The sequence below is a fragment of the Apteryx mantelli genome, chromosome 28, assembly GCF_036417845.1.
Source record: "Apteryx mantelli isolate bAptMan1 chromosome 28, bAptMan1.hap1, whole genome shotgun sequence".
Classification (NCBI taxonomy): domain Eukaryota; kingdom Metazoa; phylum Chordata; class Aves; order Apterygiformes; family Apterygidae; genus Apteryx; species Apteryx mantelli.
Window position 1 is genome coordinate 6,717,260 of NC_090005.1, and position 26,679 is coordinate 6,743,938.

Genomic DNA, 26,679 nt, shown 5'->3' on the forward strand with positions numbered 1-26,679 from the left:
TGAATTGGTATACACTGTTGTTGCTCCGTTTTTTATGGCAAGTCGGACAACCTGGAGTTCTCCTACTTGGGCACTGCCATTGCTGCCTTCTATTATCGTATGGCCTGTGCTTATTTCTAAGGCAACTGCTTTGTATTGCCGCCCCGTGGTTGTTCTATGTGAAGAGGCATCGGTGAACCACACCCCATTTAAGTCAGACTTTTCAGTGAGTGGTTCAGCTACTGCAATGGGAGATTTTGGGTAGCCCGGTATTGTTTCTGGTACGAGGTTGGTTAGGGATAATTGGTATTTGGTTATCTTTAAGGGGTACTGTTAAACTTTAGTTATCTTACTAGACAGCAGTGCGGGGGAGGTTTGCAGAAGTTTGATATTAGCTGTTTCAAAGCTCCACCAGATCCCGTTTGGGAGTATGCAATTTCTTTAGCCGGGTGGGGTGGACAGCACATTCCCCTTTTTCGCTTGTTGCAATTTGCTCACTATCTGTTCTATGTCCTCTGTTTTCTGATTATGTAGCACGGATCGTGGGACACCTAACACCAGGGCATGTCGCCACAATCTATTTTGTTTCTCCCTGTCTTCCTGTTTAGTCCCTGTTTCCATACTGTGGCGCCTGGGAGGGGAATGTCCTCTCCTCGGGGCAGATAAGGCAGTAGCCTGTCTAATGAGCTTTTCCCATGGTTTGGTATCCATCCCCATCTCTTGCGCTGTTCGATGTACTTCCAACAAGGTATCTGCCCACATTGGTATTGGCGTGGGGGGGGGGAGGGGGCACTGAGGTTATAATGACTGTGTGCCTCTGCAGCTACAGTGCAATCTCATATTGCTTGTAGCTTCAGCTTTAATGCTGTAGGCAATCCCCATATTAACGGTGTTAGGCAGTTTGGGCTTACCAGGGCTTGCATGGGGATGTTACAGGCTCCCCTCTCATATACCTGCTGTATACAAGCCACCTTTTGTATGGCTTCTGTAAGCCCACTGTGGGTATTTATACCAATTCTCAAAGGTTCTCCTCTGTTCCTTGGGGCTTGTCCCCCTGCTCAATAGCAGCGGGCAGCAGTGCTGCAGGCTGGGGACCTGTCCTGCTGTCTGCCAGTCAATTCCTCTATCCTACACACGATAGAGGCTTCATCTTCCCAATTATCATTTGCCCAGTCAGCTCCAGGGCTTGAGGGTCCGCATCCGTGTCTCCTCAATAACTCACGCAGCGACATAGTTCAAAACGTTTCTATCCGGTTACCCTAGCTTATGTATCTACTGAGTCTTTGTCCTATTCTACCGACTACGCCAAAAGTTACTGTCACGCTATGAAGGTTCAGTAGTAACGACTGAGACAGTAAGGTAATACAAATATATATTTATTTCCTCACACAAGCTCTCGGATTAGTAACACCCATTAAAATGATGTGATTGCTAATTTAGAAAGGATAACCCCAAACCGTCAGCTACTGCACTGTTAATCAGAAACACTGCTTAATCCAATGCGAAAGCTATCTTGTTCACTCTCTTAGCGAGAGGACTCTCAACCTCAAGGAGTTACCTTAACCCAGCATCCCAGGAAAAGGGGAGGGGGGGAAAATACTCACGGTCCAGCTGGAGAGGATGATCAGGTCACGTTCCTGTCCCCTGCTCAAACTCTCTTAGCTTCCAAGTTTCTTTTTATAGGGCTGGGGCTCTGGGCAAACACTGCTTTTGCTGACCTCTGCGAGTCACACAATCACAGGACTGTTTCTTCTTTTTCTGCTTGGAAAGTCTGTGCTAGCGAGGGAAGACCACAATACCTCTGTATTGCTTCCTCCCTCCCTGAAGTCCGTGCAGTTTCTATCCTACGGCCTTGCACGTATCAGCTGGCAAACTTCTTTAGTCCTGTTAACTCTTTACTTGCTCGTCACACTCGCACTTAAAAAATTGCCCCAGTCGGCATGGCAAAGCACCTTGTGCCGGTCAACAGAATGCATCTGAGAGAGATCCCACCTCTGACACAAATAAAATGCCACGATTTGTTGTGATCTCTCGATTTTACAGGACAACGTTCTGTGTGAATCAACCTTTATTTCATAAACTCATTACTTAAAAAGCAAATGAGGGCTCAATCCCTTTTCAACAGACTGGCCTAAATTTTTAATGTTCTGATTTGTTACTTCATTAATTCACTAATTCACATACTTATGAGCAAAATAGTTACCTAGCTGATGGTGAGAGTGCTCATCCTTCCTCCTCTGGTGCGATGCGGGCGTCCCCTGAATTACACCAGGAAGCACAAGAGCCTCAGCAGTCCAGCTGCTGGTGGATCCACTTCAAAGGCTGTTTGGGTAAGCTGATGTATTTATACCTTCCAGCTAGGAAGTTTGGGCTATAGCATTCTCATTGGTTGTTTCAGTTACTGTGAAAGAGCTTGCTTAATTCTGAAAAGTATCAGTTCGCTCAGGTGTTAAGAAGTAGTTACTTATAAAACTGCAAGGATAGCAGACCTTGTTCTTTCTGCCCTTGAGTAAGTGGCACATGCGTAGCTCTCACTTTAGCCTAATGGTGCTGTTCCCAGCACACACCAGGACTTAGCATGAGCTCTGTGTTAGGCCCAAAGCCTGAACAGGAATTGAGTGACCAGCCACAGGGGCATGAGTGGAGCATAGGGGCTCTACACTTGCTACCCCTGCCCTTGGGTGTAGACCATACCCCCTCATTCTGGCGACAGACAGAAGGATGAGGAGGAGAAGGTCCTGAGTTATCGCCAAGGCTACTTCTACCACCGTCTCCACTTCTACCATCCTCTGAGACCATCTTCTGTCTGAGCCTCTTTCCCAGCTCCATCCAGAGCAAGAGAAAATCCCTTCCCCAACAGCTTGTGGGACTGCTCACTTCACAGGTCTCCTGTAAGCCTGGGCTCTTCACTAGAGGATGGCAGTGGTTGGAGTCCCACTCTGCAGGACGTACTCCAAGGCCAGGGGAATGTTTCTGGGCCGATGTTCAGCAAGGCAACGACTGATGGCCACTGCCTGCGGAGTAGCTGGGGGTATCTACCTCAGCTCCAAGGGACAGTGCCTGAAAGGGGCCCATTGCCGTGTGTCCATTCCTCCTGTTCCTCCGGGAATGGTGAAGGGCCTCCTTGTGCCCCAACCTTATTTCCCTGCAGAGCAACACGTTTCTCCCTGGGCAGCTTGGCAGAGCATCTGGAAAGGGAAAGAACACACAGAGGACCAGGCTTGAATGCACTTTAATGACTCTCAAGAGGGAAACAAGGTCACTCAGAGCGGAGGCCCTCGTGCAGGGAGCACCAGGAGCAGTCAAGAATCTGTGCCGCATAGCCATGGCAGAATTTCCACAGGGCATCTGTCTGCCTGCCCTGCAGAGGGACAGGGGGCAAGAGATCTTCCCTAGGCCAGCTTGTGTGTGTGTGTGTGAGGGGGGGGCTTTGCAGCCCAGAGGAGCAGAAAACAACAGAGAAAATTGGAAGGAAAGGGAAGAGTAGAAGACAGGAAGTGTTTCAGAGACCCCCCCCCCCCCTTTCTGACCTCCACTGTATGGGAAGCCCTGAATGCTCAGTCTCCCTGAAACTCATGGCCAGGAGCTTTCTCCTCAGTTTAGCACCATCTTCTGGGTTCCTGAAGGTCCTTGTCTGGGCTGTCATCAGTGGCATTAGCAGGGGGGGGCACTTTCTGCTGCGGTAGTGGCTGGAAGTGCTGGAGAGGTCACAGCACTCAGAGGTGCTAGGGACTCCCTCACAGCTGAGGATGCTGCCAACAGCAGCAGAGGTGGAGGATCCCACAACGGTGTTCTGCAGAAAGGAACTGAGGATGGTGCCAGGAAGAATCACCACCATGGGAGAGGGCTGGATGACAACAATGGAGGCCTGGTGCTGCCTGACACAGGGCTCGTTGCAGCTGTTGGCCAGTGGGGTGGGGCCGCAGGGCCGGCATGGCAGGCACTGGTCGTAGCAGGACATGTCTGGGGGCTGGAGGTGCACCTGCAAGGGAGGGCAGGGAGCAAGCAGAGCACAGGAGCATATGAGGAGCAGCCTGTGACCCTGCCACAAGGGAGCCCAGGCACCTGCTGGGCCGGGAGATGGAGGCTGTGTGAGTAGGCCCAAGGGCTTCTTGCCCTGACTCTGCCAAGGTTCTGCAAAGAGCTGCTAGGCCCAGGATGGCTTCCGCTTAGCCTATAGCTGAAGGGCCACCTCAGCAAAGTCCCAGCCTCTCTCCTTGCCAGACCTTCTACTCCCTTCCGCCACCCATGACAAGGATCTCAAAGCACCAGCATAAGACAGAAGAGCAGGTTTCAGCTGAGATATTCATTGAAGCAAGGCCTCATCCGGAAGGAGGAGGTGGAAGAGAAGAGCCTTCAGACTCACCTGGTTCCCAATGAGAAGGCAGCGAGGGAAGCGGATGAAAGAACGAGGAGTTGGGCTGCCTGTTATACTGGGCCTGCGCTGCCCCAGACACAGTGTCATCCTTTGCACAAGTGACAAATTTCTAAGATGCTCACAATGAATGGAAAACATCCCAGCTAATGAGATAGGCTGTGTTGTTGTTTCCCTCTAGGCTTCCTTTTCGTTTCCTGCTTTATGCCATGCCCAATATCTCCCCGAGGCTCCTTTGAGTGCTCTGATGAGAGGTCCAAGGATTTCTGGGGCACAAATGTGTCAGTGCAGGCAGAAGACATGGTGCAGTGGCCAGAGGGGTTCTGTGCAGGCAGATGTCATCACACTGAGATGCTTTGGTAGGGTTCTTTGTGGCCCCATTCTCAGGAAGGGGCACAATCCCAGCCTTGCAATCCTTGTCTCAATGTCCGAGGGCTTGCAGGTATGAGGATGCGCAGCATCCTTCTCTTTCTCTCCCTCCCATCTTTCTGCCACAGTCACTGGTGTTCATCTCCCCCAGCCGGTCATCTGCGCTACCGGGATTCAACGCCTTCCACTTAACACCACACGCAGGAGAGACTGGCTGACCTGTCTGTCCTCCTCCTCTCTCTGGACAGTCCTTGAGAGTCCTCAAAGAGCACTGTCAGCTTGTCTGGGGCCTTGTCCCGCACAGGGTGCTCCAGCCCTGCTCTGCAGGGGAGGCCCTCAGCATCTCACTGAGGTCGCCTTGGTATCCCCCCCCCACCCTGGTGTGTGTTTGTGGGCACTACTGGGTGTGCGAGTGTGTTTGTGTACCAGCCTGTGAGACTGAGCATGGGGGCACATGCATGAGCTCATGTTTCTGTGCATATGTGTGTTTGCATGTGCATGCATAAGTGTATTTACGTAACTTCATGTGCATGTGTGCTCATGAACTCATGCTTGTGCCTATGCATCTGCGTATGTATTTGAACACATTTGTGCATTCTGGGTATAGCCTGGGTTACTCTGTGTGCACAGAATTGTGCAGGATTCCATGGATGTGCCCAGCCAGTTCCAAGGTTCATAGTGACATCCCGCTGTGGAAGTGCCAGACTGAGGGACAGGGAGCAGGCCAGAGAGCTCAGGTCTTCCTGAGAAGGACGCAGAGCATAGGCCAAATCTTTCCCTGCTGTCTCCAGGCACCCCTTAGGGGGCTGGACTGTTTTCTTGAGGTGTCCCCAGTTCCTGACCTAGGTAAGAGTGGCATTCCTCTGGGACTCATCTGCCTCCTCAGGGATGGCCACAGTGGACCCTTGGCCAGAGCCAGAAGCCCCAGGGAGAGCAGTGAGTTCCCAGGGAGACCAGGAGAAGGCAGGTGGTGACACTGGGGCTAGGGCCAGAGGCACCAAAACCCAGCACCAACACTGGAAAGGGTCAGGGCCCTCCCTTGCCAGTAGCACCATCCGAATCTAGTCCTGCTATACTCACCCTCATACAAAACCTCACCTGAAGGACCACCTGGGAGCAGCCCATTCCCACAGTTTGGCACTGGCTGAGATGCAGGAGGACTGGCTTCAGGGCTCCCGTAGCCTGGGGGAATTCAGCTGGCATCACCCCACAGGGAAAACCACCCACTCAGTTTGCATTGAAAAACCTTTTCCTTAAAATATGTCCTGACCAAATGTTTTGGCATTTCCCAGATGAAATCTTTCATTCAGAGATCTTGCAGCCACATGCTCTGAGTTTTCCAGCATGAACCTCTGCCAAGTCTGGTTGGATATTGTGAGGGTTTCCTGTCTACTCCAACTCCCTCCCCCCCCCCACACACACACTCCCCTTTCCCAGGGGATTTCCTGCTTCTGAAACACGATTGCCCACCTTTGTTACCCCATGTTCCCATGTGGGTTTCCTCAGCCTTGCTGCCTTTCCACTCTGGCACTGTTAAGATGGGGCCAGGCCTGGCCAGAGGATCCCTCTGTGCCCACCCTGCAGCACCTTTCCTCTTCCCATCAACATGTTGGGGAGACCTCCGAGCATCCCAGGGTGACCTGGGAGGAGGCCATCGCCCTGGCAGGGGCAGCTCTCAGCAGCAGCCAGAAGAGGTGGGTGAGCCCCGTCTGTGGAGGACGAGTGAGTGGGCACCACTAGGCTGGCAGGGCTGGGGACTGTGAGTGCCTTCTGCTCTGCACCAGGCCCTTGTCTCCCCAGCAAGCTGGAGCTGGGGCTCCTCAGGGGCCTGGTCACACAGCAAGGCCTGAACACCGGGACTGGCTCTGAGTTTGGCAGCAAGCCCCAGCACAGCATCACCAAGGAGGGAACAGAGGGGGCTCCAGCTCCTGTTCATGAGGATGGGCAGGGAGACGTTGCTCAACCAGCAAGGAGCAGCAGTGCTGCAGGCTGGGGACCTGGCCTGCTGTCTGCCAGTCACTTCCTCATCCCAGCATGCCTGGGACTTTCCCCTCTATCATTAGGCTCCAGCATCACACCCCTCATGCTGGGCACCTCCCAACCCTCATTAGAATGGGGCAGATGGGGCACCCGGGCCCTGTGCCAGCCGGCAACCAGGAGCTTACTGTGTCCTTGGGAACAGACACAAGGCTAGGCGCAGGGCACAGCTCTTCCCTCTGATCTGTCTGATCTCCTGCCAGCCCCAACACCTCCCTTTGTCATGCCCAGCTTCTTCTGCCTACAGTTGCCTGAATCTGCAGCAAGAGAAGCAGAAAGCCCTGGAGCACATCCAGGCCTTCCTCACAATCACAGAAAAGGAGCCTACAGACATTGCCACCTGCGCTGTGCCAGCATCTCCTGGCTGGGGCACCCCCTTGCTGCTCCATTCTCCTGGAGAGCTGCTGGCTGTGCGATGCTTCTCCCCTCCCACCTATCCACCTCATGGCCTCGCTTGCATTGTTTGGTCCTGCTGGTTATACCTCTCCCCCCTTTCATGTTCCCCATTTGTCTCTCTCCCCCCGCACTTTCAGGAAGAGGAGGAGAAGCTGCAGTTTCTGGCCTCCATCTGTGCACTCAGCAGAGCTGCCAGCACCCTGGCCTTGTGAGGGAACCTATCAATTTCTGCAGCAAAGCTGCCCTCTCAAGAGAGATAAAGGTGAGGGTAAACCCAGAGGGTCTGTAAGAGGGTGAAGGGACAGCAGGCACTGGAAGCCCTGTGAGAACAGGGCTGAGGTGCCTCGGCATGGTGGGGTAGGAAAGGGCATGTCTGGGGCACTCATGGACACAGATCTTTTCCCCTTGTGGGATTTGGGGGACCACTGAGATACCCTGTGATCTGGGAGCTCTGCAGTGAGTGGACACTTTAGGTGACGGTGCTGGAATAGGGGACCTCGGACACTACCCCCCCCCTCCCCCGTAGCCCCCTACTTGATGCTGGCAGCAACTGTGTCCCATTCTGGTTGTATTCCCTGAGTGTTTCTGGAAGGTGAGCTCCACGACTACCTGGGCACTGTGGTGTGGCAGCAAGCCCTGCTCACCATCACTGTGATGAATTACTTTCCCCATCCCCTGTCTTGGCAAGGGCCTCCCCATAGCCCAGTCCCAAATGCCTTCGTTCTGGCTCAGGAATAGCCCCCATCCTGAGAGGCGCATGACAGAGCTGTCTGCTGGGCCTCTCTTCTGCCCTGCTCTGCGCCTCACCATGGGAAAAGGGTACCCTGGGTTTCTCCAAGGTCTCTCAGTTTCTCTGCCAAGTGGCAAGCAGGAGGATGAGAGGGCATCAGGGCGCCACTGGCCAGGACTGTCTTCTGTCCCTGGGCCTGTGTCCCTGTGGGAGGAGATGCCTCCCTGCAGGGTTTGCCCATTGGTATCAGGGCCACCCCGGGCTCACCCTCCCCAATAGACACGCATTCCCCATTCCCAGGTCATCTGGACGGTGCGCCTGCATTTGACTCGTGCCTCTGTCTCCCAACAGAAAAGCATGACTGGTCCTCGAGGATGCACAGATTAAAAGCTTCTTCCACACTTGTTTCTTTGGCATCTTCTCCCTCCCTCCAAGTGATCACATGCAGAACATGGAAGCTTCTCTCTCTATGCCCAGGTAAGCACTGGGTGAGCTACGGAGAGCCACCAAACCTTTGTGCGACTCCCAGGTTACCCTGTGCTGGGAGATGTCAATAAGATCCAAGCAGGGCAGGATCCCATCCTGAAAGTGTCCTGCAGATGTGAGGAACCAGTAGAAATGCCCAAACCCTCTTTCCTCACTGCTGACCCTGGACGTTTTGTACAGCATTCTGCAGGGAGTGGTATCCAATGTTCATGCCTCCAGCCTCCTGGAGCTGCTGCACATATCGCAGGTGTAGCATTGGCAAAGTGTGGGGTTCACAGGAGTTTGTCCTTCATCTTTGAAGAGAAGTGACCACTCAAATGGACATCCCCCTACCCGGCACCCACGTCCAGGAAGAACACTGCAGGGAGGAGATCTTTTGCAGGGGAACAGGGTGACCCTATCATGCTCTGCTGGGAGTGCAGTGTCTCCTGGCTGCAGTCAGAGTCCACCCCTCCACACTCCTCCAGTGCAATGGAACAGCTTTGCCCATGGTCCCTGCTGCGCAACTGCCTGCCAAAACAGCCCTGGTCTCAAAACAGGGGCTTTTAACAGGCCATATCCTAGTCAGGCCCCAGGCATGTGCCTGCCTCAAAGTCCTCTCCTCCTGCATAGGGCACACAGGGCCATTTTTGGAGGAGGGCAGGCAGAGGAGCAGAGTCTGCCACAGGGATGGGATACTCCTACCTCCTTAGATGCAGTAGGGGAGGGACCCTTGGGGCAGGAAGCCTGTTGGGGCCTTTGCTCCACTTTACAGGAAGCCTTAATGGCCACTGCAAGCCTTGCCAGGAGCGAGGCAGAGCCAGCACTTTGGGAGGAGCCATGGCATCCCAGGGCCAACTAGCAGCTTTTCTTCTCCCAGCTCTTTCTGTCCCTGACTGGGTCCCAGTGGGCAGCTAAGTGAGAGAAGGCTATGGGCAGGATTGCTCAGTGGCCAGGAGAGCAACAAGAGGAGTGTAGAAGGGTGCTGGGGCCTGCGACAGAAGAGCTCAGGCCGTGAGCTGCAGAGCAAGGAAAGGGAGCAGAGGCAGCAGAGGAGAAGGGGGAAGGACCACGAGGCTGCACATGAAGCTGTCCCTCCTGGCAACAGTAGTCATTTACCCATCTGTCATCCTAAGTCTAAGGTTAAGCCTTTCAATGGCTGAGCAGGGAAGCTGCTTGGTCCTGGCCTTGCTGTGCCTGCTGGGTGCTGGATTGGGGCTGCTCAGCAGGAAGGGAGGTTGCCCCTGGGCTGGACAGAAGAGATTGCAGGGTGCAGCGAAGGGCAGACTTGGACATGCAGCACTGCACAGCCTTTAGGCCACTGTCCAAGCAGGACTAGGCAGATCTCTTATGCGTTCTGACTTGCTTGGGTTCCCATTCTCAATCCACGCTTTCATTCTGGGATTTGGCCCCAGTTGCACCCCCTCATCCCTGCCACCAGTCCTTATCCCTCCCCAGCACTGCATCCCCAGCAGAGGAGTCAGGGACAGTTTTGTCCTCCCCAGGATGGGCCATTTCCACCAGCTAAGGCAGCTCGTGTCGCATCTCAGCCCGTGCTCAGCGATGAGGACAAGGGCACAAGCTGTGGGTCTGTGGATGCTCTTCGCCATCTCAACAGTTTCTTTCTGCAGCGAGAAAGAGAAGCTGCAGTGGTCTGGACCCTGCCAGACACAGACACTCCAGCAAGGGCAGGCAAGACCCCATGACACCTCAGCTGCTCTCAGCTAGAGGAAGGAGCAGGAGCTCCTCAGACATGGGCACAGGGAAGCGGCCATGCTGCATCACCCCATGGACATAGGCCTATGGGAGCCTCTTTGTCTGCCCGCTGAATTTCTTCTTCAGTCTGCTGCTGAAAGCTCTCCTTCATTCCTACTCACTGTGCTGTGTTTCTGCTCCTAAAGGCAGAAAGCCTTCAAAGGACAGTGCAGAGCATCCCCAGCTCCAGGGGGACCAGGAAGCTGAGATCTTCAGCCATTCCTGGTCCAACAGCACCAGGAACACTACCATGGTAATGAGCTCCTCCCTTGCTGGGGAGCATGGATGTGGGTCAGCAGAAGACTTAGGTGAACACAAAGAGCAATGATCAGTGAGGCCGCTGTGGCATCCTGGTTCCCCAGGAGAGGTGTCCTGTAGTGCCTGTGCAGGCAAGAGCCAAAGGCTCACCCCAGGCCACAGAAGGGCTCTGAGTTACTGAAGGAGGCTTCACTCCCCCCACAGCTATGCTCCCCTCTCTGGGGAGAGAAGACAGGCCCTCTTTCCCCATCCTTTCTGCAAGCCACTGCAAGCCAAGAAAAGGGTCCACTGAAGAGGGTCCGGCCCCATCCTCTTTACACCCTCCCTTCAGATATTTAAATGCACTGACAAGATCCCCCCTCAGCCTTCTCTTCTCCAAGCTGAACAGTCACAGCTCTCTCAGTCTTTCCTCATATGAGAGATGCTCCAGTCCCTTAGCATCTTAGTAGTTCTCTGCTGGACTTGCTCCAGGAGCTCCCTGTCTCTCTTGTACTGGGCAGCCCAGAACTGGACACAGTACTCCAGACGTGGCCTCACCAGGGCTGAGTAGAGGGGGAGGATTACCTCCCTTGAGCTGCTGGCAATGATCTTCCTGATGCCACCCAGGATACCATTGGCCTTCTTGGCCACAAGGGCGCATTGCTGGCTCACGGTCAGCTTGCCCACCAGGACCCCCAGGTCGTCCTCTGCAGAGCTGCTTCCATCAGGTCAACTCCCAGCCTGTACTCGTGCATGGGGTTATTCCTCCCTAGGTGGAGGGCTCTGCACTTGCCTTTATTGAACTTCATGAGGTTCCCCTCTGCCCATCTCTCCAGACTGTTGATGTCCCTCTGAATGGCAGCACAGTCTTCTGGTTTATCAGTCACTCCTCCCAGTTTCGTATCATCAGGTCCCTGTGGGCGGCTTTGGCTCCCTGGAGCCCTCACGCATGTCCGCATTCTAACCTTGGTCCTGAGCGGTGGCTCCTGGGCAAAAGCAGACTGCGGGGAGGGGACGGATGGAGCTTGGTGCGTTTTAGGGGTGCGCTGTCCCCGTGCAGCAGCACGAGCCGCTATTGCTGACGGGATAAAGGAGTTCAGGGACCGTGGGGTCCCCACGCGATGCCGGCTCGTCCCGCTTCCATGTGCTCCGAGCAGCGCCGGGAAGATCAGCGCTCGTCCCTGCCGGGATGCCCGGCCTCTGTCGCTCCTGTCCCGGCTACCCCGACCCCGCCTGCCGCCGACGAGCTCTCCTGACCTCGTCCTGCCCGGGCCGGCCCGTGTGTCCGGGCCATTGCCGCAGCCGTCGAGCTCCGTCTCGAGCCCAGGAGCGCCCTCCGTGTGCCGCAGCCCCGCCGAGCGCCCCGCTCCCGCCGCTCTCGCCTCCCCGCCACGGCCCGGGCCCGGGCGCGGACGCGAACGAGAAGCGGGGCCGGCGCCGGGGCAGGGCGCAGCCCCGGGGCGGAGCTGGCGCGGCGGTGGCGGCCGAGAGGAGGCGCCGGCGCCGCAGCAGAGAGTCGGTGCTGGCAGGGGGCAGCGAGGCGCGGGCGGCCGAGCGGAGCGGAGCGGAGCGGAGCGGCGCGGCGCGATGCGGCGGTGCCGGGGCTCAGGGCTGGCGGCGCTGGCCGCGGTGCTCCTGGGTGCGCGGGGCTGGCGGCGGCGGCGGCGGCGGGCCGGGGGTCTGCGGAAGCCCCCGGGGTCACATCCCTTGCGGGGCCCGCCACCCTCGAGCCGCCCTCGCCTCTGGCCCTCGGGCTCCTTTGCACACCTCCGACCCCCGGCCCTCTTCTCGTCCCTCCCTCCCTTAACACCCGTTCCACCTTCTCTCCATATTCTCAGCGGTCCATTCCTCTTCCACCCCCCCAACCCCCACCCCTTTCCTCCCTGTCCTTCTGCAGCCATCCTTCCATTCAATCCTTACGCCCTGCTTTTTTCACCGCCTCCCTCCGGGCTCTTCTCCGTTTGCACCAGCCCTCCAAACATCACTCCTCGAGAAAGCTGCTCTCCATCCTTTCTTCTCAAAAGACCTTCCCACCATCCCTCAACGGTCTTCTCCTCCCCTCTCCCTCTGCCTGACCTTTTCTCTGCGAGCAAAGCGATCTTCTGAGATTTTTTTGCCTTTTCCTCGGCAGTGGCTGCGGGCAGAGCCCAGGTGCAACAGGAGCCGTCGGCAGAGACCACCGAGGGCGGCAGCATCAACATCAACTGCTCACACCCCAAAATACAGACCTACGAATACATCCACTGGTACCGGCTGCTCCCGGGACGAGGTCCCGCCTTCATCGTGAGCACACTCAAAGAGTCCAAAGAGGTGCAGGACCCGCCGGGGACCCTGTTCGTGGCCGCAGACCGCCAGTTCAGCGTCCTGCAGCTCTCCCGGCCCCGGCTGCGGGACGCCGCGGTGTATTACTGCTTGCTGAGAGACCCGGCGGGACAGGTCGGGGCTGCGGCCGGGCACGAACCGCCGCGGGCGGGGTTTGCAGGGCGGGGCGGGATTTGGGTCTGGAGCGGGTCTTGGGCGGGGAGGAGGCGTGCTCTGGGTGTGGGTGTGGGTGTGGGTGTGGGGCGCTGCCGCTCCGCCCGCCGGGGCCGCCTCGCCCCGCGCCGCCCCTCCCCGCACAGCGCCGGGCGCGTGTCCCGCTGCGCCGGTTGTTCCTAGCTTAGGTCCGCAGTGCAGGGAGCACCAGAAGCAGCCAAGAATGTGTGTCGCTTGAGCAGAGCAGTCTTCTCAGGGCGTGTGCCTGCTGGCCCCGCAGAAGGAGAGGGGCCAGCAGGTGGCCCCTTGGCTGGGTTGGGGGGTGGGGGTGGGGGGGGCGTGTCATGGCCAGCGAAGCCGAAGAGAACAAAGAAAGGGGCGAGAGTGGAAGACAGGCAAGTTAGACGTTGTCGTCTGTGTTTTGAGGAAGCCCACGCTAGCCCCTTTGCTGCCCTCCTTTTGCAAGGGGAGCCCTGGATTCTCAGCCACAGAAAATCAATGGCCTGCATCAGCTTCTGAATTCCTTCTGTGGTGCCATCGCCAGCGGCTGTAGCAGGGGAGGCACCTTCTGCCACAGGAGCGTCTGGAAATGCTGGAGAGATCACAGCATCCGGAGGTGATGGGGACTCCCTCGCAGCTGAGGATGCTGCCAACAGCAGCAGAGGTGGAGGATCCCACGGTGGCGTTGTGCAGGAAGGAGCTGAGGATGGTGCCGGGCAGGGCAACCACCACGGGAGGGGGTTCAATGACAACGGTGGAGGCCTGGCACTGCCTGACACAGGGCTCCTTGCAGCTGTTGGCCAGCGGGGTGGGGCTGCAGGGGCAGCATAGCAGGCACTGGCTGTAGCAGGACATGTCTGGGGGCTGGAGGTGCACCTGAGAGAGAGGGCAGGGAGCAAGCAGAGCAGGGAGGTGTGTGAGCAGCATCCTGTCACCCGCCACAGAGGAGCCAAAGCACCTGCTGGGCTGGTGTCACGCTATGAAGGTTCGATAGCAACGGCTGAGACAGTAACGCAATAAAAAATATGTTTATTTCCTCACGCAAGCTCTTGGATTAGTAACATCCATTAAAATAATGTGATTACTAATTTAGAAAGGATAACCCAGAACCGTCAATTACTAATTTAGAAAGGATAACCCAGAAGCGTCAGTTACTGCGCTGTTAATTGGAAGCACTGCTTATCCCTACTTGAAAGCTAGCTTGTTCACTGTCTTAGTGAGAGGACTCTCAACCTCGAGGAGTTACCTTAACCCAGCATCCCAGGAAAAGGGGAGGGCGTGGGGGGAATACTCACGGTCCAGCCGGAGAGGATGATCAGGTCATGTTCCTGTCCCCTGCTCAAACTCTCTTAGCTCCCAAGTCTCTTTTTATAGGGCTGGGGCTCTGGGCAAACACTGCTTTTGCTGACTTGTGCGAGTTTCACAATGACAGGACTGTATGTTTGTCTGCTTGGAAAGACCCTGCTAGCGCGGCAAGAGCACAATACCTCCGTATCGCTCCTTCCCTCCCTGGGGGTCCATGCAGATTCCCCAGCCTGTCCTTATCAGGCAGCAGAGTTCTTTAGTGCTGTTAACTCTTCTATTCCGCGGCCTTGAGCATATCAGTCCTTGTGCATCTCAGGCGGCAGACTTCTTCAGTCCTGTTAAGTCTTCACTCGCTCGTCAGCCGGGATTGGCAGGCTGTTGAGGAAGGCACACAGGCTTCTTGTCCTTCCCCTTGTCCTGCCAGGGCCCTACAGGGAGCGTCCATGCCCAGGAAGGCCCTTGCCTTGCCCCTAACGCAGGAGCCACCTCAGTGAAGCCCCAGCATCACTCTGAGCCAGACCTTCTTCCCCCTTCTCCCTCCCATGAGAAGCAGCCCCAAGACCCAGGCTAAGATGAGGGAGCGGGTATTGTCTGAGACAACCCAGAGGAGAAGGAGGAGGAGGAGAAGGGGGCCTCAGACTCACCTGGTTCACACCGAGTAGGAGGTGAGGGAAGTGGAAGAGAGAGCAAGGGAGTCGGGCTGCCTGTTATGGTGGGCCTGCACTGCCCCAGGCACAGTGGCACCCTTTGCAGAAGTGACAATTGCTAAGATGCTCATAATGCATGGAAAACATCCCAGCTAATGACACAGGCTGTGTTGTTGCTTCCCCGCAGGCTGCCTTTTCATTTCCTGCTGTCTTCCTACCAATCCAGGCTATCCTATCTTCCTATCCAGGCTGCTGTTCCACCGGCTGGGGCTGCCTCACCCCGCGCTGTGCCGTGCCGGCCGCGGGTCCCGCTGCGCCAGGGCCTTGGCGGTGGGAGGGGCCCTGAAATGTCTCCCAAGGCAGCAAGTGGGCAAGCAGCTCCTCCCACCCCTCGCCCCCCACTGCTGCCCCCGCTCCCCCAAACCGGGACGAGGACAGACATTCCCCCCGCAGCAGTGGGTCAGCGACCTGAGTGGTGGTGGTGCCAGCAGTGCCCCGAGCAGGGCAATTTCAGGATAGGCATGGTTTGTAAAAGAGAGGGTTATGCTGGGGTGTCCTCCCTTTACTGGATTCAAGGAGTGTGTCTGTCCCTGCATGGGTGATTTCTGCAGCAGGCGCTCTTTTCAAGATGTTCTCTTGAGGAGTGCCTCCCCCTCTGTGGCCGAGGGAGAAGGAAGAGAAAAACACTTGTGCATGGTCCTTTCTCCATCCAGACTGTCCCTGGGACAGGGTGCACAGGGCTACCTGCAGGGGTTCCTTTTCCATCTTTTCCAGAACTGGTTGGAGGTCCCTCTGCCTGCCTGGGTGCTGGGTGACAGGAGAAGATCACTGGGGTGCTTGTCCCTTGCTGTGGGATGGTTGGGCAGGTTGTGATCTACAGGAGGGCCAAAAGAGAGGGAAGGCCTCAGTAGCCTCCTTTGTGTCCCCTTTGCCTGAGCACAGCCTGCATTAACCGTCCACTAGGTTCCCACAGTCCCTTTGGCAATGTAGCCTGGATTTCAGAGGAAGCAAATGCCACCTGTGGCTTGACTGTACAAGTACAAAGGTGCAGTTTGATTCGTTTGCTGAGTGCTTTCAGCGCTAGCCCACCATGTGTCTAGAGAGCCTTCTTGTGGTAGAGGTGTGGGTCTCAAGGAGGTCTGTCTGAAGCAGCAGTGAGGGAGCTTTGCTCCACCCTCTGGGCTGAGGTTTGGAGGCTGCTTTGGGGTGGCGGAGGGAGGAGAAGGCAGGCACCTGCAAGCTTCAGCTCGCTCCTTCTGGGAGGTCCCTGGTCACCCTGTGAAGAGGAGAGCTTGACATGGCCGTGATCTTCCTGGCAGCCCTGGCGGGACTGGCAGGCTTTGGTGAGACACGACTTGCAGGCTGAGGAGGAACAGGGCTTTGGGGAGTGGATCCCTCCCTGCCACTGTCTGCATGAAGCCCTGAGCTGAAGGCCTGTGGTAGCAGCCACACCTGGGGGGTTGTGGTGAGGTTTGGTCTCTGCCTGCCAAGCCTGTGCAGCAGGGAAAAATGCTGAGAGGCACATGCTTGTGTGACTTTTAGAGCTGTTTCTAGAAGCAGGGGCTTGGATGAGGAAAAGGTTCCAATAAATCAGACATGGGTTCCAGGGGAGACAGGGCTGGAGGCAGACCCCTTGAAGCCTGCAACATACACAAGGCAAGGCAAGCTCACAGATCCTGTGCTCAAAATAGCTGGAACGTTGCAGCAAGTACTTAGGAGAGGTATGCTACCTGCTTCTCTTCCTGTTCCTCTTCCCTCTGTCTCCACTCACAGCCCCTGTTGGGGAAGGGGCTCTTGGTAGGAGACACAACTGCTCTTGTGGTTTTGCCCCCTGGCCAAAGCGGCACACGGAAAGAATATGCCTTCGTAGCCCTGCATCTGGGAATCAGCTAAGCCCTCAGGATGTGAGCAAGACCCGTCAGCCGGGCACTGGACAAGCTTCCCCGTTCAAGGCCCTGCCAGCCCCTGCCTCTGAGCACTGCCACTCCTTTTCATGTCTCTCGTCCAGGTCAGGGGAAAGAGCAGGGCTTGGCTGGGTGAAGGTGCTGTGTCCCTGAGCTGGTGTGGATTTCTCTGCCCACCAGGAAACAGCTGGTCAGCCCATTTCTGGGAACTAGTTTGTCCCTCTGCACAGAGTGCTTTTTCCATGCTGAGTGTGATTGGTGGAGCAAAGAGCTGGCCCTGGAGAGCAGGTGTGCCTGATGCTGGCAAATGAGCCATGGTGGCTGCAGGGAAGCATTAGCTGGTGTTTCCTCCATGAGGGAGTAAATGTGCTGGTGTTTGCTCCTACTGCAGGGCACTGCTCCTTGTCCGCGACATGGGGGAGAGAGCTGGGGAGCCACCTTCACTTTCAAGCTCTGCTTCTGCAGCTATTGGATCAAATAGCCAAGGAGAGAGGAGAGGAATGGGGGTGCAGGGACTGTGAGCATTAGACCTCCCTCTTCCTTTTCAGCCTTGGCATTTCACCTGAGGCACCCTGACTCCCAGCACCGCTTGCTCGAACCACTAGGCCGGGTGTCTCCTCCAGACTCTGGGCACAGGGAAGTCCACTCCCTTTGACTGGAGCTTGATAAACCCCTTTCCCAACCAAGGACCCAGGAGTCGTGACTCTGCAGTCACAGCGGGTCCTCCAGGCTCCTGGTCTCTGCCCAGACGTGGGGTCAAAAAAGGGGAGTGGGTTTCCAGATGCACAGGTTCCTCACTCTCTAACAGCTGGGCATGGAGATCTGGTTAGTCTAACTTTGACAGATGGTTGAGGTTAGAGGGGCCCTTTAGAGGTCACCTAGTGCAACCCCCCTGCTCACTTTGACTCACCTAGGAGGTTGCTGAGGACCACGTCCAAATGGCTTTTGAATATCTCCAAGGGTGGTGACTCCACAACCTCTCTGGGCAACCTGTTCCAGTGCTCAGTCACGCTTACAGTAAAAAAAGGTTTTCCTTAGATTCAGACGCAACTTCCTGTGTTTCAGTGTGTGCCCATTGCCTCTCGTCCTGTCACTGGGCACCACTGGAAAGCGTGTGGCCCCATCCTCCTTACACCTTCCCTTCAGGTAGCTAAACGCATTGATAAGATCCCTCCTGAGCCTTCTCTTTTTCAGGCTAAACAACCGCAGCTCCCCCAGATCAGGCCGTTAACCTTTAGGAAGCAATGCCTTGTTCTGCTTGGGCACATCTTTGTCATGTCAGAACAAAACGGAACACCCGGACGAGTGTGGGAGCAAGGAAGTGACTGGGCAAATCATTAGTCTCTGTTGGTGTCAGAGGGTGGCAACACCCCCGCTGTTGTAAAATGTACTGCTAAATTCACCAGCATGGAGGTCTGTGCCTGCCTTGGCTCAGGAGCAGGTGGTAGAAGAGGGTGAAAGCCAGGAGGGGAGAGCCCTATAGCCCCTTCCCACCCATCTTGGGAGGCTGTGGGAGGACAAAGTGCGGCCAGCTCGCTCTGGGGTGGGGTGTAAGGAAAGGATTCCTTGGCTGGGCCAGGCTGTGTCGGTCTGGGGAGCTTCCAGCTCTCCAGGAAGCCCCTTTACACTGTGAAAGGTACAGTTCTTGCAGGGGAGGAGCAAGGAAAAGATTCAGAGATCCTGCTGGCTTTAATGCCTGTGTTCTTGTGGGGAATGCAGGCAAACATTGTTATAATTATTACTGTCATTCCTTTCAAAACAGAGGCCAATTTAGACTTAATCAGAATGAGCAGCGCTTGTTATCTCTGCTGTGACTGGTGCACAGGGTTGATCTGAAAAGACGGGGCCTCCCCCACCTGCCCACTCCCCCACCCCTTCCCATCCCCTTCCTGCTCCAGGGTGCAGGACTGCCCCATTCACTCCCTCACATTGCAGCACCCTGAGGAGTGCCCCATCGGCTCCCTGGTGGTGCTGGTGTTGGTGGTGGATGTGGTGGGGAGGACACACTGTTGATGCCCTGTTCAGTCCGCTGCTCACTGTTCACCCCTTCACCCATGCAATAAGACGATTTTGTCACGTCTGGGTTTATGGCAGTCCTACAGCCCCCTCTGGAGCCTGCTTCCTCTCTGGGGTTGCAGCTTATGCCCCCTGCACAGGACACAGCCATACTCCCAGGGGTAGGTCAGAGCAGGGCTCCCCACCCAGCCTGCTAGAGATTTTGCGGAGAGGTGTTGTTCCCAGGCCCTGGAGTAAGGGATGGGGAGAAGGGGTAGCAATAGCAGGGACACCTGTTCGTAGAAGAAATACCACCGTCCAACGAGAAGCGGGGATCATGGGGAAAGATGTGAAACCCCAGTGAGGCAACCTGCCTTGGCAAAAAGGCCAAGCAGTGGTGTGCAGAAGAGCAGGCATTTGTAGCTGAGGAGGCACAGACAATGGTGGAGGAGAGAAAACCACAGCAGGGGCATTTCAGGCACGGTGAGAAAAAATGTGCTTCTCTCTTTGCTCCGTTAGTGGTGTCATTTCTGGCAGCTCTGCTCCCTTGAGGTTGTGAGGTCTTTTTTTGACTCTCTCTCTCTCTCACACACAAAGTGGCGATCGGGCTTAGCATGCACCTCGGGTGTGTTGTCCTCGCTGCCTTCCTGCGGCAACCACTGGCTAAGCTCTGACTTTTACCTGAGGCATAGTTCCTCTTTTCTATGGGAAACCCTCGCCTCCTCTCCGCCTCCCCCCCACCCAGGGCTCCTCACCATATATGCCTCTGCAGGGAGATGGTCTTGTATAATGGGAAAATGCTGGGAAATGTTGGCTCCTGTGTGCTTTTGCATGAATATTCTCAGGACATTGTTGCTGTTGGAAAGGAAAAGACAAGAGAGAGAGAGGAGAAGCCTGTTGCAGGTCAAGGGAGAGGGAGCCTTCTCCCCTGAGGGGTTTGCATCCTGTCATGGTTTGCATCCTGAAGCCTTTCCCCACACGCTCACTAACTGTCCCTTTCTTCCAGGTGCCATGGGCCAGACCACTGTCACTGAGCAGGAGGGACCTTGGGGTGTTTTCATGCTGGCGGGGTCAGGAACACGTCTGTGTGCACACCGGGTCTCGCTGAACTGCTTGGAGAGCTCCTCTGCCCTCAGAGACAGGCCTCGGTCAGGCAGGAGCCTGGAGAGAGCTGAGGAGTGTCTGCTGTTGGCTCAGGAGATCTGTGGGCAGGGAGTGTGTGGCAGGGTGAGGAGCAGAAAAGGGCTGTGACACTCCTGACCCGTGCATGGTACGAGGTTTCTTATGAAGGGGCTGTGTTTCAGTGTCTGCTGAGCTGGTCCTGAAGGCTGTCAGGGAAGTTGTGGCCACCGGTGCTCTGCCTGTGGAGGGGCAAGAGCCTTCTCGTTTCTCTGCTGGGGCCGCTTGTTACTTCTGTGCCCTTCCTTTCCTTCCCCCCAGGCACTTCCCAGCCACTCTCTCTTGCCCATCTGCTGATGTTCCTTAGGCTTCATCTCCTTTCCTTTGGTGAGACCTCAGTCTCCCCTCTCTCTCCCCTCTCCCCACCTAGGCCAAGAGAAAACCCCTTCCCCAAGAGCCTGTGGGGCCACTCACTTCCCAGGGCCTCCTGCAGTCCTGGGCTGCTCACTCATGACAGCAGTGGTCAGGCTCCCTATCTGCAGGACATGCTCCACAGCCAGCAGGGTGTTTCTGGGTAGAGATTCAGCGAGGCAAGGACCGATGGCCACTGGCTCTGCAGTAGCTGGGGATGTCTTCCTCAGCTCCAAGGGACAGTGCCTGAAAGGGGCCCACTGCAGTGTGTCCGTCCCTCCTGTTCCTGCAGGAAAAGTGAAGGGTGCCACTGTGCCCCAATCTTATGCCTCCCAGAGTATTCCTCTGTGGATAGCTGGGCAGTGCCTCCACAGAGGGAAGGATCACACAGAGGCTTGGATGCAGAAGAACTTTAAAAATTCTGCAGAGGGAATCAAGGTTGTTCTGAGAGGAGGCTGCTGGTGCAGGGAGCATTGTGTGCAGTGGAGAGTTTGCTCCCCGTGACGACAGCAGAATTCCTGGAGGGTATGCATCTGCGCACCCCACCGAGGGATAGGGGCCAGCAGGTCCCCCCAAGCTGGCCTTGTGGGTCCTCATGGCCCAGGGGAGCAGAAGACAACAAAGAAAAATGGAGGGAAAGGAGGGAGTGGAAGAAGGGAAAGAGAAGTGTTGGCCTGGCTATGTTTTCAGAGTGCCCAGAGTGCCCAGGCTATGCCCACAGCACCCACAGGTGATGGGGACTCCCTCACAGCTGAGGATGATGCCAACAGCAGTGGAGGATCCCACAAGAGTGTTCTGCGGGAAGGAGCTGAGGATGGTGCCAGGAAGAATTACCACCATGGGAGAGGGCTGGATGACAACAATGGAGGCTTGGCACTGCCTGACACAAGGCTCGTTGCAGCTGTTGGCCAGCGGGGTGGGGCCGCAGGGCCGGCGTGGCAGGCACTGGTCGTAGCAGGACATGTCTGGGGGCTGGAGGTGCACCTGCGAGGGAGGGCAGGGAGCAAGCAGAGCACAGGAGCATGTGAGGAGCAGCCTGTGACCCTGCCACGAGGGAGCCCAGGCACCTGCTGGGCCGGGAGATGGAGGCTGTGTGAGTAGGCCCAAGGGCTTCTTGCCCTGACTCTGCCAAGGTTCTGCAAAGAGCTGCTAGGCCCAGGATGGCTTCCGCTTAGCCTATAGCTGAAGGGCCACCTCAGCAAAGTCCCAGCCTCTCTCCTTGCCAGACCTTCTACTCCCTTCCGCCACCCATGACAAGGATCTCAAAGCACCAGCATAAGACAGAAGAGCAGGTTTCAGCTGAGATATTCATTGAAGCAAGGCCTCATCCGGAAGGAGGAGGTGGAAGACTCACCGGGTTCCCAGTGAAAGGAAGGCAAGGGAAGTGGATGAAAGAGCAAGGAGAAAACCCAAAGACAGTGCAGAGGAGGAGAAAGGACTTCACACTCAACTGGTTTGCTCAGAGGAGGAGGTGAGGGAAGCGGATGAGAGAGCAAGAGAGTCAGGCTGCCTGTTATACTGGGCCTGCACTGCCCCAGGCACAGTGGCACCCTTTGCAGAAGTGACAATTTGCTAAGATGCTCATAATGCATGGAAAACATCCCAGCTAATGACACAGGCTGTGTTGTTGCTTCCCTGCAGGCTGCCTTTTCATTTCCTGGTTCAGGCCATGCCTATTCTCTCAATGGAGGCTTCTTTTGAGTCACAGGATGGGAGGCCCAAAGATTGCCAGAGCAGAAATGCATCGGTGTGGGAGAAGCCCAGAGGAGCCGGGAAAAACCCGCGGAGGGCCCCGTTCTCAGGAAGAGGCACAGCTGCTGCCCACCCTGCAGTCTCTGCATGGATGCCCAAGGTCTCCCGTGCATGAGCACATGCCATGTCCTTCTCTCAGCCTCCCTCCCAGCTCCCTCCGATGGCCCTTAGTCCTCACCTCCACAAGCAGGCAAGCTGCGCTGCTGGGTTTCATGTCTCTTCCGGTAACACATCCCCCAGGAGAAATCTACTGACCTGTTTTGTCCTCCTCTGGGCAGTCCCCGAGAGTCCTCAAAGAGTGCTGTCAGCTTGTCTGGGGCCTTGTCCTACCCGGAGCACTCCAGTGCTCTTTCCTCAGCTTTTCTTCTGTGAGCGCCTCTTGGCATTTCTCCCCTACCCTCCTGTGTGCTTTTATGAACTAGTGTTTGTGGCAGTGTGTTACCAGAATGTGTGATGGACTGCATGCAGGCCTCTGTGCTCTTATGCACGTGTGTACACACACCTGTGTGCATGTACCTGATGTCTGCCTGTGTATACATGCATGAGCTCATGTTTCTGAGCACACGTGTGTTTGCATGTGCATGTGTGAGTGCATTCATGTAACTTTAAGTGCATGCGTGCTTGTGCACGCTTGCTTGTGCCTCTACCTCTGTGTATGCTTGCCATCACTGCAGTGAGCTACCTTCCCCCATGGCCTGCCTTGGCTGGGCCTCCCCACAGCCCAATCCTACTTGCACCTGTCCTGGCTCAAAGGCATCCCACATCCTGGGAGGAGTGTGATGGTGCTGCCTGATGGGCCTCTGCCCTGCCCTGCTCTCGGCCTGACTGTGGGGCTTCCCAGTCTCTCAGGTGTTTCCTCAGGAAGGGCGGCAGGAGAAGAAAGCATCAGGCCACACGGGCCTCAACCCTCCACTCTGTCCTGGGCCTATATTCCTGGCAGAGAAGGAGCCTCCCTACCAGCAGCAGGGCCACCCGAGCTCTACTGCCCCAGTAGACACATCCATGTTGGCGGGTGTCAGAGTAGCACTTCCAGCACTGTGTCCGATGAGCGCCTCTGCCTCCTGGCAGCAAAGGGAGGCCAGTCCTGGAGGACATGCAGAACAACAGCCTTCTCGCTGCCTGCATCTCTGGCATCTTCTCCCTCCCTCCAGGTGAACACATGCAGAGCATGGAGGCTTCTCTCTATTCCCAGGGAACTGCTGGGTCACATACAGAGAGCCCTTGATTGCGGTGTGCTTCTCCCCAGCTACCCCGTGCTGTGGCATGGCCATAAGATGCCAGGCAGGGCAGGATCCCTGCTTTGTTTTTTGTACCCTCAGTCCTTCTTGCCCTGCCCGTGGGCTGGGCTTGGGGCAGTGCCCACAGGCTGGACCGTCTGCTGCAACTCTCTTCCCTGGAGGCCTCTCCCTGGACACTGGAGGGCAGGGGGATCCCCACCTCCTGCGGCAGGAAGAGATCAGGTCAGTGTCCTACAGCTCTGAGGGGCTGCTGGAGGAATGCCACAACCCTCAATCCCTCTTGCAGCCCCTTGGTGTGCTGGGTGACCTGCTGCAGGGGTTGGTATTCACTGTTTGCACTGCCGCACTCCTGGGACTGCTGCACATCTTGCACGTCCAGCACTGGCAAAGAGTGGTGTGACCCTCACCCCAAAGGGGCGTGACCCCTCAAATGGACACCGCCAGCACCAGGCACAAAGAGAATGCTGCAGGCAGGGAGTCTCTTTCAGGGGAGTGGGACATTCCCACTGAGATCTTCTGGGAGCCCAGCAGGGTCCCTGCTCCCCTCTCCCCTGGGCTCTGGGAATACCCGTGACAAAGGTGCCCCTGCCAGGGGGCAGCCCCTGTCCATTCTCCCGCACACTCACAGGCGCTGCAAGAAGGTTTTGCTCCTGCAAGGCTTTCACGCGTGTCTGCATTCAGGCCCCGCGGCCGAGGGGAGGCTTCTTTTCGCTTCTGCTCACAGCCGCTGTTCCCGACGCTGCTTCCCGGGCTGCTGTTGCGGGGCTTTCACGGGACACTCCCATGCCGGTAGCAGCTCCATGGGTGACAACAGCCTGCGGCACCTGGTGGGGTTGGCGTCCTTTGGGGGTGCGCTATTCCCGTGTAGCAGCGCAGGAGCCGTTACCGCGGCCGGGATTCGGGAGCTCCGGGAGCGCCGGCTCCCCCCGGCACCGCGGCTCGCCGCTCTCCGCTTTGTGCCGGGGACGTGAAGGCTCGTCCCCGCCGCGATGCCCGGCCCCTGCCGCTCCCCTCCCGCCTGGCCCCTATCGCGGACACCGGAGCGCCGTGCGCGGCGTGGAGCCGACGCCCGGTCCCGCCGCCTCCCTGTGCCGCACGGAGCCGAGCGCCCCGCTCCCGCCGCTCTCACCTCCCCGCCATGGTCCGTCACGGGCGCGGACACGGACGAGAAGCGGGGCCGGCGCCGGGGCAGGGCGCAGCCCCGGGGCGGAGCTGGCGCGGCGGTGGCGGCCGAGAGGAGGCGCCGGCGCCGCAGCAGAGAGTCGGTGCTGGCGGGGGGCAGCGAGGCGCGGGCGGCCGAGCGGAGTGGAGCGGAGCGGAGCGGCGCGGCGCGGCGCGGTGCGGCGGTGCCGGGGCGCAGGGCTGGCGGCGCTGGCCACGGTGTTCCTGGGTGCGCGGGGCTGGCGGCAGCGGTGGGGTTGGGGGCCCGGGGCTGTGCACCGCGGGAAGCCACGCGGGGTCCGGGGCCCTCGGGGCCGCCTTCGGCTGCAGCCAAACGGCTCCTTCGCAGACCTCCTTTTGCCGGATGTCCTGCCAGCCGCCCAAGACTCTCTCCCTCGTTCATCTGTGCTGTTTCCACTGACCGATTCAGCTGTGCCTCCCTCACTATAGCCCTTTCTGGCTGCAGTCCTCCTTTCATCCTTCCATTCATGCGCCCTTTCTGGGCAGGAAAGTGGTTGTCGACGTGCGTTTCTTCTCTCTTGGCAGTGACTGTGGGCAGAGCTCAGGTGCAGCAGGAGCCACTGGCAGAGGCCAGCAAGGGCACCAGCATCACCATCACCTGCTCACACCCCAATGTGCAGGGGACCACAATTTTCTCCTGGTACTGGCAGCTCCTGCACCGACTGCCGCAGCTGATAGCAACAGGTGTCAGAAGAGGAGAAAAAGTGGTGCCTGACCCACCAGAGACCCTGCTCATCACAGCAAACCACCGCTGCAGTGTCCTGCACATCGCCTGGTCCTGGTGGTGGGACATCATGGTGTATTACTGTGCCGTGAGAGACACGGCAAGACAAGCCAGCGCTGCCACTGTGCACAAACCCTGCGGCGAAGTGGCAGGGGGCTGTGTGTGCCCAGGCCCCTCTCCACTCTCCAGACAGCAACGGTGGTTGGGGCGTCTCAGCCAGGAGTGGGGCAGCGTGTTGTGCTGGGGGCGGTGGATGTTGGAGGTGGGAGTAGAGGAGCCGGATGGGGCCAGGCCGGAGCCACGGGTGGGCAGAAGGAAGTCCCCCTCGACTGGGAGGGGTGGAGCCGTTGATGCAGCAGTCACGGTGCTGGAGCCGGTGCTGGGGCTGGCACGCGATGGTGTCCCACTTGCCCCGGGGGGACAGAGCCCTCCCCATGCCGCAGCCCTCCTGGCCCGGCCCTGCCCAACACGCCATGCTTGGGAGTGGTGGTGCTGCAGATCTGCACACTGCGCCCCCGGCTCCCCCAGGGAACAGGGCACTGGGGAGCCCGCCAGGCCGAGCCACTGCCCGGTCAGAGTCGGCGTGTTAGTGACCTGAATGCCAGGAGTCTCTGCCGCCCCCCCACCGCCAGCGGCACCCAGCCACACCGCCCTGGCAGAAGCGCCCCGCAGCCTGACCTGGCCTCGCAGTCCTGGCGCTGGGTCCCGGGACCTAGTGATGTGTGGCTTCTCTGAAACAGCCAGTCTTGCCAACACGAGGAAGGTCCCAGCCCACCACTGTCCCACGGGACGGGCTCCTGGCCACTCACCGACCCTCCCACGGCCCGCCCCAGCCCAGCCCGGCTAGGCCTTGGCCTTTCTGGGACACGGGAGGAGCTGGGCGGGGAGCGGCGAGCAATGCTGGGATGTGTCCGCAGGGCCTGACTCGTCCCTGCCGCTGTCTCAGCTCGGCTTGGCCATGGGGGAGTGGCAACTCCCTGCATTACTCCTGCTCCGCCAGCATCTCTCCCGCTCCTCCCAGGCCCTCCATCCCTCTCTCCGCTTCCCCACGGCTCCCACTCCCTCGCCCGCATTTCACTCCCTGCCTCCCCCAGCCCCCGGTGCTGCCTCCAGCTGGGCCGGACCAGGCCTGTGTGGCAAAGGTGGGGGTGGGGGCACAGCGTCTTGGCAGCCTCCTCCTCCGGGAGGAGAGTCCTGGGTGCCAGCAGCCGCCGCGGAACTCCCTGTGCCTCTAGCAGCTCACATTCATGGGCCTCAGGGACAGAGAGAAGAGGTCCAGCCCTATGCCCTGTGCCAGCTGGCCTTTGTAACTGTGTGACAGGGAACTACTGGCAGGTTTACAGGTTTGGGAGAGCAGAGCGCAGCTCACCATCCCTCCTGCCGTGGCCTCAGCTGAACCGTGAGACCCTGAAGTCCGTGTGAGCGGAGGGCTGTGAATGAGAGTGGCTGTGCTGAAAACCTGCCTTCTGCAACTCCTGCTGACTGTGATAGCAAAAGGCCCCACATGAGAACTCATGAAGGACCCTTGTTGGAGGCATTCATGGGAAGAGATGAAGAGTCGGTAGCCCTTGGGACACGGCTAGC

General features: G+C 57.7%; 1 protein-coding gene across 1 annotated transcript; it reads left to right on the forward strand.

Moving 5' to 3' along the window:
* Positions 1–612: 612 nt before the first annotated feature.
* Positions 613–26,413, forward strand: LOC136994345 (uncharacterized). Its single transcript, XM_067311804.1, has 6 exons — positions 613–727; positions 7,294–7,418; positions 8,238–8,363; positions 12,475–12,900; positions 24,897–25,183; positions 26,354–26,413. Exons 1-6 carry the CDS (start codon positions 675–677, stop codon positions 26,411–26,413), a joined length of 1,077 nt encoding a protein of 358 aa, XP_067167905.1. The 5' UTR covers positions 613–674.
* Positions 26,414–26,679: the final 266 nt, after the last annotated feature.